The sequence below is a fragment of the Lampris incognitus genome, chromosome 15 (genome assembly GCF_029633865.1).
Source record: "Lampris incognitus isolate fLamInc1 chromosome 15, fLamInc1.hap2, whole genome shotgun sequence".
In the NCBI taxonomy this organism is placed as follows: Eukaryota; Metazoa; Chordata; class Actinopteri; order Lampriformes; family Lampridae; genus Lampris; species Lampris incognitus.
The window spans coordinates 31,986,774-32,004,921 of NC_079225.1; the positions used below are offsets into that span (position 1 = coordinate 31,986,774).

Genomic DNA, 18,148 nt, shown 5'->3' on the forward strand with positions numbered 1-18,148 from the left:
CGAGCATCAGCTAAAGGTAACTCCGTTAAGTGCAACCTCAATTTATGTCCCGTCTTGAATAAGGAAACAGGACGACAATACAGTAACTGCATTTTGATATTATTCACAATGCCAATGTTTTAAATGTACCGTTTCCCTGAATAAGCGATGCGCGTCTCATTCAGGGCGAAAAGACGATGGATTTTTAAAATCCACCGTGATGTTATTCATGTTTTATTGTCATATTGACATTCAGTGCTTTAGGCCTGTGTGAGGGAATGGATTGTAGTCCGCTGCTGCAGTTTATATAGAAAACAATTACTATTACTTTTAAAAGCTAACCGCTTCACACAATTTACTCATACAGGATAATAAGCTTCCTTGAAGGAAAAAAAAAATGCTGACTTCTTTCCATTTATCTAATTTTAGAAAACATTGTTGTTGGTTTTTTTTTAAGCACATTTCAAAACTAACTCCATATGAAATCCCACAAAGATGTACCTGCACATGCCAAATATCATTACAAAAATCCAATAAATACAGAAATTATTGCACAGTAGAAAGGCTCCATGGATTCCTAACTGATAAAATCCTCAAACAGTTTGCCAAGAAACACCGTGTTGGGCATTTCAGGCAAGTTCTCATTAAAGTTTCCCTTTGTTTATATTTCTCAGGTGGCAGTTTCTATGACAAAAAAAAAAAAGACAAACATCAACCAGTCTCAAAATTATTCAAAAGAGAAATTATCCAGCCAAGCCCCATATTTGAATAAGTGGTTACAGGGATTTTTTCTGTGTGTGTTTGCATGTGTAAAAATGTATATGTGTGGTGTGTGCGTGTGTGTGTGTGTGTGTGTGTGTGGGAGGGGGGGTATTTTTGTGTGTGTACACTGCAGGCTACATAATTTAGGGTTTGCCGGGCCTAGCCTCTGTCCGCCTGCTCTAGTTTCACCTCGCTGGCCATCAAGTGTTCGCCGTGCCACTTCTTCATGTGTTTCTCCAGCGTGCTGTAGACGCTGAAGGGCATGTGGCAGATGTCACAGCGGTACACCTCCTTCCCAAACTGCCCGTGGGTCTTCATGTGGCGTGTCAGCTTGGAGCTCTGGGCGCAGGCGTAGCTGCACAGGTCGCACTTGTAGGGCCGTTCGCCTGTGTGGCTCCGTCGGTGCACCGTCAGGTTGCTGCAGTTTTTGAACACTTTGCCGCAGTATTCGCAGGTGTCGCTTCTCCTCTCCTTGGAGCTGGGGGGTCTTCCGGGGCCAGGCCCCCGCAAGAGGTGAGGGGTGCTGCTGCCACTGCGGCCCGAGGCGCCCCCTCCTTCCATCAGCTCCCCGGGAGGGGTGCTGAAGCGCAGGCTGCCCGTCTCGGAGGAGGAGTGCTCCGAGGAGGTGGCGAAAGGGGACTGGCGGGCGTCGGTGAATCCGAGATAGGGCTCTCTGATGAAGTGGCGTGATGCAGCGTAGCCTGCCAGGAGCTGAGAGTAGACGTTCTCCGGGGAGATGAGGGGGACTGTAGAGGCCAGCTCCAGCTGCTCCTTCTCTATCTTGATCCTCTTGTTGTTGGAGGGGCTAGGGCTTGTGATGGGGGTGGGCCGGCGCTGGAACAGACCTGTAAAGGAGTCCGCTTCAGAGACGCTGATCCTGCCATTCATGATGGGCCTCTGCACCTCCTGTTCACCTCTTTCTCTGCTCTGCTCCCGCTCTGCCTCGCCCCTTCTCTCTGGGACTCCTCTTTCTCCGCTATCCCCATTTGGCTGTCTCTCCAGGCTTCTCTTCCCAGGGTTGAGTCTCAGGTGATTGTCCAAGTGGTTGTACGGGTGCATCATGCCATCCCCGCCGCTGTCATTTACTCTTTCCCCACTGAATGTCTTCTTCTCCGGGGAGGGCCTGGAGCCATTCTCCCTGTTCTGGCTAAACTCCTGAGAGTCCTCACTCAGGTTGGAGTCAGGGCGACTCCCGTTTCTCAGCTCTTCCTCGTCCTCCTCCTCCTCCTCTTCCTCCTCCTCCTCCTCTTCCTCCTCCTCATCATTGTCCATCACCATCCCTCTGGCATCGCCCTCTCTGCTCTTCTCATCTCCATCTCCTCCCTCTCCTCTGTTGCCCTGTTCTGGGGAGCTGCTCATGGAGCCGGCCTTGTTGTGCATGTGTGTCTTCATGTGCCGCTTCAGTTTACTGGCCTGGGAGCAGGCATGGTCGCAGAGGTGACACTTGTATGGCCTCTCTCCCGTGTGGCTGCGCCTGTGGACTATCAGATTGCTCTGAAATTTGAAGGTCTTCCCACAAAATTCACAGGACTTTGATTTGGCCTGGGCCTGGCTCTGGCCCTGGGTGTCATGTGGGCTGGTGGCACCGGTGCCCCCCTGCGAGGTGGGTAGCTGCGGAGGGTAGGTAAGGAAAGACGGGGGCTTGGAGCCAGGCTGGAAGAGCGTGGGGCTGAGCAGACGGTGCATGGGTGGCACACGGTTGGGCGAAAGAGGCGGCGTAGGCCCCCCATTGTTGGTTGTGTTGCCCGCCAGCTCCCTCAAGCGTCGGGAGAAGTCCATGGAAGGAGGCTCCATGGGAGTCATCCGCATCACCCTCTCAAAGGCACTGGGGTGCTGGGACAGCAGCCCCATCTCCTCTGGGCCCAGCCGCTCCAGGGGGTGTCTAGGTGGAGGCGGGGGGCTGACGAAGGGAGGCGTGGCAGGGAGCCGTGTTTCCATGTACCCTGGGGGTGGGGGGTGGTCCCTGAGAAGGGGGGCCGCCATGCGAAGCAGGTTGAACGGGTTGTTGGTGTCGCCAAGGAAAGTGGGCAGAGGGGAGCGGGGCAAGGCATCGACTCCCGGGGGCGGCGGCAGGGCCATGCGGGGTGTGAGGGCGCAGTTTGCCAAATGGTTGTCCAAGTAGATACGGATGCCATGTGTGTTCTGGGCATGCTGAAGCAGGAACCAGGCGCTGGTGAACGTCTGCTTACAGGTTGTGCAGATGTAGCTGGATGGCTCGTCTTTATCTGAAGACAGAGAAAAAGAAGACAATCCTCAGTCAACAGCATTTCGCTTTGGTGAAGCTACGCCCCCTACTTAGCTGTTGGGACTTGGATACATAAGTTATACGTTCATGTGTTGTAAATAAACAGTATGCACAGAGCAATAAAATACCCCGGTCCTCTGTTTCAAATCTACTTCACACAGTGTTTTATGTTGGCTAACAGCCCTCATGTGTGACAGACTGGGTAGCACGTTTGAGGGAATTAATTGTCCCCATTGTCTCCCAAGTTATAGTCAAGAGACAGTTGTACCAGCTTTATGAGAGGATTGTTTCTGTATATCTCACAGAGGCCGTTTGCCTTTGAGTGTGTATGTGTGTGTGTGTGTGTGTGTGTGTGTGTGTGTGTGTGTGTGTGTGTGTGTGTGTGTGTGTGTTTCTACAGGCTAATGCAAATGGCAGGTAGTGCCCTTAGGCCACGACACATTATGCTAATGCTAATGTCAGCTAGTCTTTAATATACAGATCCATCCCATCTCCTCTGCCTCTGTCATTTCCATAGGGAGATGGGGGGGGGGCTGCCAAGGGGAAACACACCAATGGGAAACGAGAAGCGATGGGAGACGGGGGACAGAGAGGGAGGGTGGGCAGGGCACAGGAAAAAGAGAAAGAGAGACAAAAGGAGCGAGAGAGACAGGAGAGGTGATAGAGACGATATGTAAAACAGGAAAGATCTCTCCGGTCGTAATGCTGCACCCACTTTGAACAGTGCTCCACTTCCCTGGTGTAATAACACCCACAGTAATGTGAACTGTGACATGCACACAGACGCACACGTGCACACACCTATGTGCACGCGCTCACACATACACACCTTTACATACATGCACACACACACACACATGTACGTTCACACACACAAATTCTGCATCACCCATTGACAAATTGCCTCTTTAAATGGCGAGACTTAATAACGCCAAATGAATCTATCAGTCACCGTGGCGTGGCCCTGTCAGCCCGTTTGTGAGTCATAAAAAAGAGCCTGCGCTCGGATTCATCTAATTCAACGCAGGCTAGCCTAGCGGAGGGAGGTTGCGCTGCCGCCGCGCCTTTCCACAGTCTCACCCCGCCTGCCTGTGTCTGCTGGAAAAGCATCTGCATCTACTTTATCATCTGTGTGCTACCGCAGTCGGAGTCATGTTGGTACAGTGGTCCCACAGCCCGGAGCCCGGGGGCAGGGGGGGAGAAGAAGAAGTTCATCTAACCCAAAGCCTTGTGGGATCAAGAGAAGAGCCTTCAAGATGGCTGACTGCCTCAAAGCCACCCATTGTCATGAAATGTAGAACACACACACACACACACACACACACACACACACACACACACACACACACACACGGACGCGAATGCATGCGCGACAATGTTTGTTCCTGTTCCTCTCCTCTCCTCTCTCGTTGGGTTTCTGTTTATCGCCATTCCGCTGCTTTCTTTCACTTAAACAGACATCATACCATCACACTCGCAAATTTGCACACATTCACACACTCACACACACACTAACACACACACACACACACACACACAAAAACACAGGCAGGCACAGCGCACACGTGCACGATGCAGAACAGATGAGAGAGCGCTGCCACTGGATCAGTGTCTACTACAGGAAGCTGATTTGGCGGTGTGATTGGTTTGGCTATGCCTCAGGGGAGATGGGGTCAGAAAAAGTTAATGAGGGGCTCGTTTACTGATTCTGTCTGTTTTTCTCTTCTATTAGTGGGGACCGTGCGTGTGTCTGTGTGTGTGTGTGTGTGTGTGTGTGTGTGTGTGTGTGTGTCTGAGTGTGTGTGTGTGTGTGTGTGTGCAAGGTTGAACACAGCCTGACCCTTGCTGTTTATATGCATAGTGTGTGTGTGTGTGTGTGTGTGTGTGTGTGTGTGTGTGTGTGTGTGTGTGTGTGTGTGTGTGAGTGTGTGCATGTGTTCATGTGTCTGCCTGAGTATGTGTATGTGTGTAAAGGGGAGCGAGTGGCGAGTGGCGGGCCGCCTGCCCGTGTTTAGTTTGGCGAGGCTTCACACGGCCTCTTGGCAGAGGAGTGCTGGACAGCTTAACAGCTTGGATGGAGAGAAGAGGCGGAGGGAGAGTAGGAAAGCAGGAGGAGGAGGAGGAGGAGAGGGGGTAAGGCGAGGTGGAGGGACTTTAGGGCCAGATGGGCTGGGCTGCACACACACACACACACACACACACACAGACACACACTCACTCATACGCACAGTAGTTATGTACGTGTCTCCAGGGACTGAGGACCGTCCATAGACTTAGGAGCTGTTAGGTTTATAATCTCATCAACGCAAGGAGTAGAGGATCAATATGAAATCAAGAGGTGAGATTGGGAGAGGGCCTGATGATCTCATTCGATATGTGAAATTAATTTCTACATTTATCCACGGCGAGACATGAAGTCAGTGCTATTCGTGCTTCTTGGGCCGATTGCAGGGCCTCGCAAATATGAGCTCTGTGCAAGCATTAGCACGTGCATGCGAGTGTGTATGTGTGTGTGTGTATATGTGCATGTGTGTGTGCGTACACGTGCATGCTGTGCATGAACATGTCTACATGCAGCCAGCACACAATCTAATCAAATACCTCTACCCACCACTCCCCACCTCCACCATCAGTATGGCAGCCCATTCGCATCTCGTCACATCTTACACGGCTGGGCCATATGCTGCTAAAGGAAGCGTGGCAGCTAATAGAGTGGCATCTGATGGGTGCTGCCTAATGACGGCCAAAGACAAATTTCATCAACTTCCCAAACAAGCAAGCAGGAGGCGGGGAGGGCAGAAAAAAAGGGGGGGTGAGATAGATAGAGAGAGAGAGAGAGAGAGAGAGAGAGAGAGAGAGAGAGAGAGAGAGAGAGAGAGAGAGAGAGAGAGAGAGTTTGACACTGGATACAGGGGGCAAACGATAGAGAAAAGAAGGTTGTGATAGAGAAAAGGAGTGTGAGGGAAAGGGACCCTCCAGAGGATCAGACAAGAAGGGGAGGTATACGCAAATGAGCCAATCCCAAGATGTTGTTGTAATGGCAAGACCTGCTTGTAGTTCTGGTGTGAAATCATCATCAGGGAAGACGCATACACTTTACACAGGAGGGAGGCAAACGCTGATGCACACACACAAACGCACACACACACACACACTTATACACACTTGTTCAGTCTTCACATTCCATATCTCCATCTCCATCTCTGTCTCTTGTTTGTTCTCGCTGTCTTTCTCTCTCTCTCTCACAAACTCACACACACAAAACCACACATCGTCCCTGTGCAGTGCTCCAGCCAATAATAGCCTTCATTAAGGAATCATAGTGAGCTGCATCATGATTCAGTTTGAGGTAATTACACTCGTCTGCTCGACGCACAGGCAAGGACCCCCACCACCACTGGCCGCCAAGGTCAACCACCAGTTTAAGGAGTTGTGTTTACCTCCACACACATCCACCGATCCTGGACATAATGGCCCTATTTACAACCTTCTGCTAGACACAAACACGCACACGCACACGCGCGCACACCAAATTCACAAGTCAGATGCTACAAGGATGAGTTGTTAAAATAAGAGTATGTTCATTGCTAAATTAAGTCACAGTGGGATCTGATGCAATGCCACATGATGTGTTTTCAAAGATTCAAACTCGCTGGGGTACTTGAATTGTTGCACCAGACACTTATACAACTACATAATTTATCAAATTCATATAAACGATGTCTTGTTTTGTCTTGTTTTGTTTTGTTTTGTTTTCTTGTCTTGCAACCGATGTGATGACTCGTGGTGAGATTATTCCAGTCTCGGGAACATATTGCAAGATCTCCATTAAACTGGAATCTGAGAGATCACTTAGAGGGGTTTCTCTGCTGTTAAACGGTGTTGTGGGTCAGCGCTGACCCGCAGACAACAGAAGACGGGACGTGTTTCTGCACAGCCGTCTGCCCAGGCATCTGCTACGCAAAGGCTTCCAACGACAAAAATGAAAAGAAAGAAGAGGAAGAAAAAAAAAACAATACACACCTGAGGCCCGCTTCAGAGGCAAACTCTTTGTCCTTAGCTGCAAAACAGGGACTAAGGACCAGGAGGCCTGGAGGAAGTTATTAAAGCACTGGCACATGCGTGGACCTGAGGTGGGCCAATAATAGTGTTCCCCTTCTCTTCTGGCTTGGTTTTTTTACTAAACCACTGGGCCAATTAGCCCAGTCTTCAGGGGCTCAGATCTGAGCTTTACATTGGATTTTATTCTTTCCAGATTGCCTTTTATAGCCATTATTTTGCCTTAAAAAGTACAAACAAAATGCCAGCAAAAGAAGTGGAGCCACTGCATTGACTGCTCGCATATGGGCAGTGTATAAATGTTGGTGTGTGGTTTGAGATAGACATCAGGCGTGTGGTGGAGACAGGCAAACCGGTGCTCGATTTAAGAATTCACATATGCTGTCCTTCTCAATTGGGTCAACTTGATCCATATTTCCAACGGCGAGCTTCGTCTATTCATATTGAACTCGTAGTATTATTAAGGGCACTTAGCAGATGCTTTCGCAACAGAACATAAATGAAATCCGAAGAGTACAACTCTTTGTATCGAATTCCAGACATTTTCAAAATGGTACTCCTCAGTTGAATATGAAAACTGACTTCAGGGCTCGATGTGTTTTGCAGGACTGAAAACGATGCAGTGCATGAAAAATAAGTATTGAAATTAAGTGACATTTGAGCATCGGTCCAGTCATTCTCTGTCCCTGCTTAGGCTCTTAGCGCAGCTTGCACATGGTACCGAACACAAAGCAGGATGATATCCTGGACTGGGTGGCATTGCAGGGCACACAAAGACACACTCTTCCCCACACTCACACCTAGGGGAACTTTTATAAGGCTTCACTTGAGACAGTATGCATGTCTTAGGAATGTGGGAGGAAACTGGAGTACCCCGAGGATGCAAACATGGCGAGGACATTCAGACTCCACACAGAAGGCCCAGGATCAACCCCACCAGCCCACCAGCCCTAATAGTTGCCACTCAGACTGAATAAAGAACAATACCTTTATTAAAGCCGCAATGAGGTGTTTTTCACGGGTTATTTATCAGTCTTGATCTAATTTTGATGCCTCCTATATGACCGGCATAATCAAATGAGATACTGATGTTACACATTGCTTTACAATGGTTTCAAATGTCTGTCTCAGACAGGTCGGATTCCCCACGAAATCTGACATAACGATTTACATAGCCACAGTTTGAGAGACTTTATCTCTGTTTATCTTGTATACACCTGCTTTTCTGCAACACCGCTACATCGCTCACTGTTTATTCTCTTCTAAACAAATACACGAGCTACCAGATGGTGAATGTCTTTGCAACAACAATCTCGAAATGAAGTTGTTGTTGTTGAGCGAAACACTACCGCTTTTGTCCACAAGGGTGCGCAAAGTCAATAAATATCCCTAACCCCTTGAAGCACCTTTAAGCTATTAAGTTGGTAAAATTTCCACTTTTAGGAATGTTGCAGATTGGCCACCTTGCCACTGTTCAAAATAATACTCTTTTCCTATAGAAACAGAAGACAGTGCATATTCTTGGTGGTAATGAGGAGCAGATTTAGAAACCAGTGGATCTGTTCGTGTCACAACGCGCACATGCGTGTGTACGTGAGAGAGAGAGAGAGAGAGAGAGAGAGAGAGAGAGAGAGAGAGAGAGAGAGAGAGAGAGAGAGAGAGAGAGAGAGAGAGAGAGAGAGAGAGAGAGAGAGACGGACATGTCGTGTGTGTGTTCTCGGATATGCTGTTCTTCTCCAACATTCCATCAAGGGCGACATAACGCCACAGTGACAGATTAGCATACAGAACAAAGCCGCCCGCAGGCTAGGCCACTGGGACCAAAACCTGCCCCTCTCTCCTCCTTCCCCATCCCTTGCCTGCTGTGTACACACACACACACACACACACACACACCAACGACTTGTGTATATATTTGTGTGTTTGTGTGTGTGTGTGTGTGTGTGAGTGACTGTGTGCACCTGTCGGGGGTTAGCTGACACCTCTGGTGCTGGCAAAGCAGCTCCTCATTAGCATGGCTGTGATCTAGGGGTCCCCAGGGGTCCCAGCCTCCTCACCTCACCCCCTGCACTCCCTCCCTTGCTCCTCTCCTCCTCCTTCTCTAGCTCACAACCCATCCGCAACCCCCCCCCCACCAACCCCTCTCCTACCAACTCTGATGGCTTGTTTGTCATGATGGGGGCTAATCAAGAGACACGGGGCCATGCATATCAGGTATGTGTGTGTGTGTGTGTGTGTGTGTGTGTGTGTGTGTGTGTGTGTGTGTGTGTGTGTGTGCCTATGGGTGTGTTGGACCAGGGAGAAAAGGAACGTGGGCGGTTAAGTACGACCTGAAAGAGCGGAGGCTGCCTGTCACACACATGCCGTAAGAGAAAGACAGAAAGCATGATGGGGAGAGAGAGAGGGGGGAGAGAGAGAGAGGGGAGAGAGAGGGAGCGAGAGAGAGAGAGAGAGACTGTGGAGGGTGGCAGCGGCAAGCAGGGGGTAAGGCTCTCACACAGTGTGACTGGCTCCACTCTAACTCAAACCAGGCTCAGCCCGCTAACTATGTACATCTGTTTGTGTGTGTCTCTGCATGTGTGTCTGTTTGTCTGTGTATCTGTCTTGGTGTGTGTCTGTGTGTGTGTGTTTGTAGCCAATCTGAGCGTGACTTGCGGAAAGGCCCAACAGGCAGGGAGAGGATTTAAAGTGACAGTACTCCTTAATCTGTATGTCTGAGTGAGTGGGTGAGTGAGTGAGTGAGTGAGAGAGTGAGGGAGTGAATGGGATTAAGGAACATGTTCCAGGAATACACCCATGCATACAGAAACACACAGGCCACACAGACACTCAAAACCTTCACTCTGTGCCGTTTTTTTCCTTCTCATCCTCCTGTCTCCCCTTCTTTCTTTGTCCCATCTCTGTCTCTCTTTCTCTGTCTCTCTCACGAATGTACCAAGGCACCTGTACAAGGTATCTGGGCTCTCCGCCCTGACCCTTATGCCTTCTGGGATGCAGGTCAGTTGAACAATAAAAGGGATCAGGTATCTCCATCAGTTCATAGGCAGTCTCACACACACACACACACACACACACACACACACACACACACACACACACACACACACACACACACACACACACACACACACACACACACACAGAGCGAGAGAGAGAGAGAGAGTTAACTAACCCAGCTGTACAACAACATCTGAGTCAGGGAGCCTCTCATGTAGCAGTCTACGCGAGTGCGTTAATGCCGTGAGGCAAACTATGGCAGGACACAAGGGACAAGCTGTGAAAAATAACTGGAAAGACCTCTCTGTCAGTAAAGAGCTATGGCTTCTGGCTCAGCCTCTAGAACAAAGAGAGAGAGCGAGGCGAAGAGAGAGACAGAGAGAGAGACAGAGAGAGTGAGAGAGAGTGTGAGTGGGAGAGAGAAGAAAACGGGAGGTCCAGAAAGTGCATTAGCTAAGCTTTCTATGTCATGTCTCTAAGCTTGACTCATTGCCATCCTCCTCTAACTGGTCCCAGTGCATGTAAGTGAGTGACTGAGTATGTGTGTAGCAGTTTCGCTCTTTCTTTCTGCCTGTGTGTGTGTGTGTGTATGTGTGCGTGCGTGCCTGTTTATATATCTATGTATACATATGTACAACCATGTACACCTACCCTGAGTACAGGTGTTTGTTTATACCTATATGTCTGTGTGTATCTGTAAGTTTACAGGATTCTAGCTTGTTGGTGTGTGTTTTTGTGTGTGCATTTTTTTTGCGTGTGTGTATGCAAGTGTGTGTGTGAACATGCATGTCTCTGATTCTGTGTACGTGTGTGTGTGCATGTGCATATGTATGTGCACGTGTGTGCGTTTCGGGTGTAGCTGGCTCTACCGTCTGTCATGTGACACTGAAAAGCATGATGGACGACACTTCCTTGCTCTCATGGATGAGAGAAGACGTGAGGGACCAGAGATAGGAGAAAACGATGAGGGCTTGGACTCGACAGAAAATCCGTGATGGGGAGAAAGCATGATGAAAAAAAACGAGAGAGGGTGAGTGAAGAAAGAGTACAAGACAATAAAAAGGAGGGCAAGATGGAGGGTGAGATGAAGGCAGAATGGCAGTAGACCCGTGTTGTTTTGTTTACTCGTCACCCTGTTCTCAGTTCTCAGTTGGATTCCCACTTTCATCATCTCGCTTAATCTGGCTCTAAATTACCTGCCATTTTTAGTGTGAAACAGATAACGCCATGGCATACACAAAGAGCAAAATACAGTGTTGCCCCTAAAGCTGGGTCGATAGGGATACGAGGCGTCGCATCAAGATATACAAAAAGAACATTAACAGATTTAAATCAGTATTGGTGTACAGGAAAAACGCACCCACAACCGGAGAATGGCAGATAAACAAATAAATAATCTAAGAAAAGACGTGACGTCATCAAGGAGCGACGATGAATTTGAGACTTGGCGAACCAAGCCACAACCACTGAGTACCTACTGTTGTATGCTGTGTCCAATTCAAGATCCCCGACAGGTCCGACAGGTCCGGGATCAAGAAAGGGCGTATGGAAATTTTGTTTTCGGGGTTATTAAATTTTACGACCCACCTGCGTTTCAGGTCAAGATGAAACAGGGCCTTCGCGTTATTTCTGGCGGACGCTCTTTATTAGTCGGTAATACGTCGATAAGGCGTGGTTAGGCCGACTGGCCCGGTAGGTCAGTCTGAATGAGCGTCACGCTCTACTCCTGCCCATTCAGGTGCTTTCTCGTGCTTTCTCGTGCTTTATCGTGCTTTCTCGTGCTTTCTCTATCTGAGTCTGCAGGAGAAGAGAGTAAATTGCTTTTTATTCACACCTAGGTTGCCTGTGAGCTTGATTTCAGATGGGTAAGATATAGTTTTGGATATTTATATTGTTGATATATTTTTTTCGAAGGGAGGAGAAAACCTAAAAAAAAAAGTTTGACTTTCTGGTGTTATTGGAAATGTTATTACATGTTTGCTGGCTATACATTGACAACTAACTAAACTAATCCAAACTAAATGAAGGTAAATTAAAATAAAACAAGACAGTTCACTTAAATATTGATACCAGTGATCCCGTGATGAATTTGCTTTACTGCTAATTCCACCAAGACTGCGCCTATGGACATATTGAACATTACATCTCCGATGAAAGCCATCCATAAGGTCACTTAACCTGTGTGTGTGTGTGTTTTCTGTATGTCAGATCAGAAAGAGAAAAGGGACTGTGTTGCTGTGTGCGTGCACGAGTGTGTGTGTGTGTGTGTGTGTGTGTGTGTGTGTGTGTGTGTGTGTGTGTGTGTGTGTGTGTGTGTGTGTGTGTGTGTGTGTGTGTGGTTCAATCAACAATTCTGCAACTGAGTGGAGTGCTATACTCTTTCAGTGGTACTAATGGTCCCCAGCTGGCTTTGCCAATGGAGCTAGGCATCCAGGCAGCTAGTTGCACTTAACCAGCAGCCCACAGGAAAATACCACTGTGGCCGTCAACACAGCATGCAGGCCCTTCCAACCCAATCAGCCTGCTACAAAACCTATCCCTCACATGCTTCAGACTACTAATTACAATAGTATGCCATGATCCCATCAGATCGACTCTTAACATCTGATGGGAGAAAGCGACTAAATACAGTGAACTGCCATTCATGATGCATGATGTCTGTTGTCTCTGTGAATGTTCTCATTTATCCAGGTCATGGTAATCCAAAGGAGTTGCATCATATATATCATATATATACCAAATCCAGTTGCACTTGATTCAACTCCTTTGGATGTCTATTGTCATTCAGTTTTTCTGATTCACAATTTCACCAGTAAATTAACTATTTCCATTTTATTTTCAATAATCCAATCTCTGTATCTTCTAGTTTTCTTTGTTATACCTGGCTAATCTTGACCAATCTAATCTAATCTAATCTAATCTAATCTAATCCAAACAAACAAATGAAGATGCTCTCTTTTCTCCTCTTTTCTGTTTATTTTCTGTTACTTCTCTCTCTCTTCATCTCCTTCTCTCTCTGTCTTTGCCTCTGTTTATCTCTCACGCTTACTTTAAACTAAATTTTAATGCAGTGAGGGCTGGCAGGGGAAGAATGTTATTGTTGCACTCCAGGTGAATTGTCTCCAGGTGAATTCTTGTCTGTCTGTTCGGCTCGCAGCATTAACTGAGGTGTGTCAAACTGCCTCTTGGCTCACAATGTCTCCTCTGCCAGCTAACATAACATGCTTAATGCTCTCCCACCCATACCATACCATACCATACATAGAAACACACACAAACACGCACAAATACGTGAGCACAAATAGAGCAAAAAAACACAGATATACGCCTCAGCGTACATCTCAGATATAGACACCTAACACTCAACACATATTTGTGAAGTGACATTACATATGTCTTCGGATCTGTTTTTGCGAGTGTACATGTGCGAGTACGTGGATGTGTGTGTGTTCAAGTTTTGATTGGACAGAGGTTAGCCCCAGACATCTCCTCCTGGGTAGGGTACCCCCCCCTCCCCCAAACACACACTCACACAACCACAACGCTCTCCCTCGCTCTCTCTCTTTCTGGCTGTTATCACACTGATACATTTCCTGCTTCTGGCACGACTCCTGCATAGCTTATGGTTAAAGAAAGCTTTCATCCATCCAGCGCCTTCAGGACACAGACACACACAAACATACACACACGCATACATATACACACACATACCGGCGCTGGTATGGGCCAGCGCTGCCCCGCCAGACCACAGGCCCAGACAAGCTCCGCTGGCACCAATCACCCTGATAACATCTGAGGCTTTATTTCATTTGGGCTTGCTCTGTTCTGTGCGGGGAGAGACAGACGAGAGGAGAGGGCCTTTTGGAGAAGTTTGAATTATGCCGGAGCATAGGTAGAGAATAGACCCTTAACCCTGGACAGATAACTCCCAGGCCTCCAATGCCATCTATGGACATTACAGAGCAGGCCTCCTTTCATCCCTGACACACACCAGGAGACGGGTAGTTATGAGGAGGGGGTGGGTTATGTTACGTAGGAAGACATTACATTTTCAAAAATCTAAGACTCTAGGAAGCTGCCCTTTGTTCATTTGGATGGGATTTTTTTTTGTTTTTTTGTTTTTTTTGTCTTTCCTGCCCTAAAAAGGAAAAAAGATAAATGTGCTATAAAACGTGCAAAAGACATACTACACTCTATTTTAAATGAATAAAGTGAAAAGTTGGCTCTCCTTTTTATCAGTTTGCATTGCATTACATTGCATTGCATGCATACATAACATTAAGGAGTCATTTATATTTCCATTAAGCTCAAACTGTTGCAGAAGGGACGCTTGTGATATATGTATATAAATATATATATAGTTGTTTACTGTTTTGTCAGATTTAAGTGAAAAGCCAACATGAAGGCAGCCAACATTGTTGGAGCGTACGTGAACTCCTAGGCCTCGGCCCTTAAATAATTGCTCAAGCCAAATAAGTGGGTAAAATAAGGGGAATTGTAAGTGCACCATGAAAGGCCTTCAATATCTGTTTGCAGAAGAGCAGCCCGTAAAAAGGAAAACGCTGCCATAAATGCCGTCTCCTCATTTTCTTCTCCCGCAGTGCCACTCAATCAAAATGGGAGGCTAATAAGATAAGAGGAAAAGAACAACAATAATGTAGTCAGTACCATTACCTCCATCTGACACGCTAACAAGCCCAATCCTTTTCCTTTTCAAAAAAAAAAATACTAATAGTGGTCTTCTCCTCACAAAGGCAAACACCACAACTCCTTTTGCAACACCGTCAATGCCCCTGGCCAAAAAAAAAAAATCTCATCTCGTTCCTAAAAGGGGGAATATTATGGGTTATGTACCGAAGTCTGGCGGATTGTACAATAGCTGAACCCACACATCACACACATGAGGTTTTTATCTACATGTCTGTAAAGCACACAGGCTCGAGCCGTTCACACAGGAGTGCTCAGAAATAGGGCAAGGTGTACATGTTGCCAGTCAAGTTCTTCTTGTGTGTGTGTGTGTGTGTGTGTGTGTGTGTGTGTGTGTGTGTGTGTGTGTGTGTGTGTGTGTGATGAAAACGTCTGAACACATGCACTCGTTGCTGGGATCACATGTGCATGTACCGTGCATGTATCCTCACACAGTAATTACAGTAGGCCTATTACCAGATTTGCTACATTGCTAAGCACTGATGAACGCACACCTGCTATCAGACATCACAGCAGAGAAGTATGGATGCCCCCGCTTTACTACTACAGTGGTCAAACTACCTTGATTAGCGCTATTCATGCAGAGCAGATAAACACGTTCACAGTTTTCAAGCTGCACAGACAACACACGGCCCATGGCAACAACACTGAGCTCATAACACCGCTTCACTCAGCGCGGGGTGCACAGCAATGTGTTTGTGTTTTAATGCTGGAGCTTCGTCATCAATCTCCACGCATAGTGCGGACGGTGTGTGAGGTTTCTAATGCCTCTTAAGTAAGGCTGTTAAGGAGCAAAGAGTCCGCACATCTGGAGGACACAGTCAGTCGGCACATGCTGGAAGTTAGCGACGGCGCTCACAGTCCAAATTAGTGGCGAGTTTTATTCCCCCGCTGTGGTAGGAAAATATCAAATCGGCTGCCATATGACTGCCATAAAGCTGGCTGTGGAGCGTTTGATGCCTTCATGTGGGAGCCTTTAAGCCATGTGTGTGTGTGTGTGTGTGTGTGTGTGTGTGTGTGTGTTTGAGTGTGTGTGTGTGTGTGTGTGTGAGTGTAAAAGAATGTATTTGGTGCAATGTGTTGCATGCGTTGATGTGCAATCTGAGTGGTTGTGCACTTTCCTGCATGCATGTACCCTTTCTTATGGTTAGATATGTGCATGTGGATTTCACTCAGTTTCAGCCTGCTTGTATTTGTGTGTGTGCATGCATGCATGTATGCATGGGTGTGTGTGCGTGCGTGCGTGCGTGCGTGCGTGCGTGCGTGCGTGCGTGTGTGCGTGTGTGTGTGTGTGTGTGTGTGTGTGTGTGTGTGTGTGTGAGCTTCAGGTGGCTGTGGTGGTATAAATGTGCAGCTGTGCCCCTATACAGACCTAGTAGACCCTGCTGGATGTAGCAGGCAGACAGACACAGGCGGAGTCAGACAGCATTCGGGGTGGTCCCGTCTGTGGGACAGTGTTACAGGTTAGTAACACAAGGGCAGCCACGTATAGCACACTTGCAGGAACACACAAATAACGCACAAACAAAAACACACGCACATATAGATTGTGAATGCACGTGCTTGCGCACAAACACAAATACACTCCATGCGTGTACGTGCACATTCAGATACGCTCACACATCCGGACAAAAACATACACACCACTGGGTTTTCTAGCACACTTACGCAAAGAAGTGCAATCTTATGACCACACACACCCAAACACACACAGGTCACGTGAATAATTGTCTCTTCGGATCACGTGGTGTAGAGAGGAAGCTAGGTTTCTTGCTTTATCTCCAGCAATCACCTAACATGGCCAATTATCATACTGACTCCTGTGAAAATCTGCATACAAATGACTGTGCATGCACAGGAAGATACAGCCTTGCTCTTGCATTGTGTTGCAGTAAAGGCTCGCAGCTCATCCTCAAGCCAAAGCAGCGTCTCTTCCATTCAGTGCAGGCGGTGGTGTTTGTATGGGCCACGAATACAGCGCTCCACATATTCAAGGCCCCTATGCTTCCCAGTTGTACCACCTCAAAGAACACCTTTCTGTGTGTATGTATAGGTGCACCCTTCTCTCTCTCCCTCTCTCTCTATCCCTCGCTCTCTCACTCGTTCTCTCTCTTTCTCGCTCTCACTCTCTCTCTGTCTTTCTCTCACTCCCTCCCTCCCTCTCCCTCTCTCTCGCCCTCATTCTCTCTTTCTCGCTCTCGCTCTCTCTCTCTCTCTCTCCCCCCCTCTCTCTCCCTGCCTTCCCTTCAACTTTGTTACATCTTATGATGTATGATGTATGATGTATGAGAGATGAAGATATGAGAGGACACTATAAACAAGTGCATAGACTGTGTAGACATGTTTCTTTGAAACATCTCGGTGAAAACTTGGGGGGGGGGGGACGAGTCCTAATTGTGTCCTACAGCGAAACAGTGAACGGTTATTGTCAACAGAAACACAGGAACATATAAAGGCTCACACACACACACACATGCACGCCTAATAGTGGACAGTGTCCGCCAGACATAATGTAAATACCCTGGCAAGCACCCAGATCAAGTGCACACAGACTGCACACACACACACTTTTGCATGAATGTGCTTAGACACATAGGAATTCAAGCAAAGCTTATATATTCATGCACACACACACACACACACACACACACACACACACACACACACACACACACAGCCATAGAGGGTTCCACACACACTACTCACACAACTGCCACCGCGTAACCCCTAATCACAACCCTGGAGCTTGGACATCAAATGAAGCAAGTTAAAAAAAAAATCATCAGGAGTAATTAACGCAGTTTCATATGCAAATGTGATTAATGCAAAACTACAAAGTCATTATGCAAATCGACTTTTCCTTGAGCCTCTGCACAAATATTCACAGCTCGAATCAGGGATCAGTCTCGCCATCTTCCTTTTTTTTATCTCTCTACCCTCTACTCTCTCACACTCCTCCACTCTCTCACTCTATCTCCCGCTCGTAGAGAAGAGATAATGCGTAAGTAGCATGTGAAGTTATTTCGAACTCACGCGGCGCGTGTTTTCATGCGATGGGCCGGGGCTATGGCATTACGCCGCCTGCCTACTGATTACTGGCTGCTTGGCACTGGAGCGAGACAGGGAATCCAGCATACAGGGGAAGGTATGAATATGCAAGAGCCTGATTGCTTTTCATGATTAAAGCCTATTTAATATGGAAATGAGAGCAAGCCAGGTGATTAAAGGAGCATTGGGTGGTGGGGCAGGGACACAAAAAAAATGGGGGGGGGGACCTTCAAATACACACTGCTGGAGAGCTGTTAATCCAGAATGTCATGGATCTGTTATGACACCGGCAGTGTTTGTGCAAGTACACAACCTTGCCAATCTGACAACTTTGGGATTACTGCAGAGGTC

General features: G+C 47.6%; 1 protein-coding gene across 1 annotated transcript in view; it reads right to left on the minus strand.

Moving 5' to 3' along the window:
- Positions 1–900: 900 nt before the first annotated feature.
- LOC130124846 (B-cell lymphoma/leukemia 11B-like) overlaps positions 901–18,148 on the minus strand; it is a 22,664-nt gene continuing 5,416 nt past the window's right edge. The window contains 1 exon segment of the mRNA XM_056294193.1: positions 901–2,966. Within this exon segment, the coding sequence (XP_056150168.1) occupies positions 901–2,966 (2,066 nt within the window).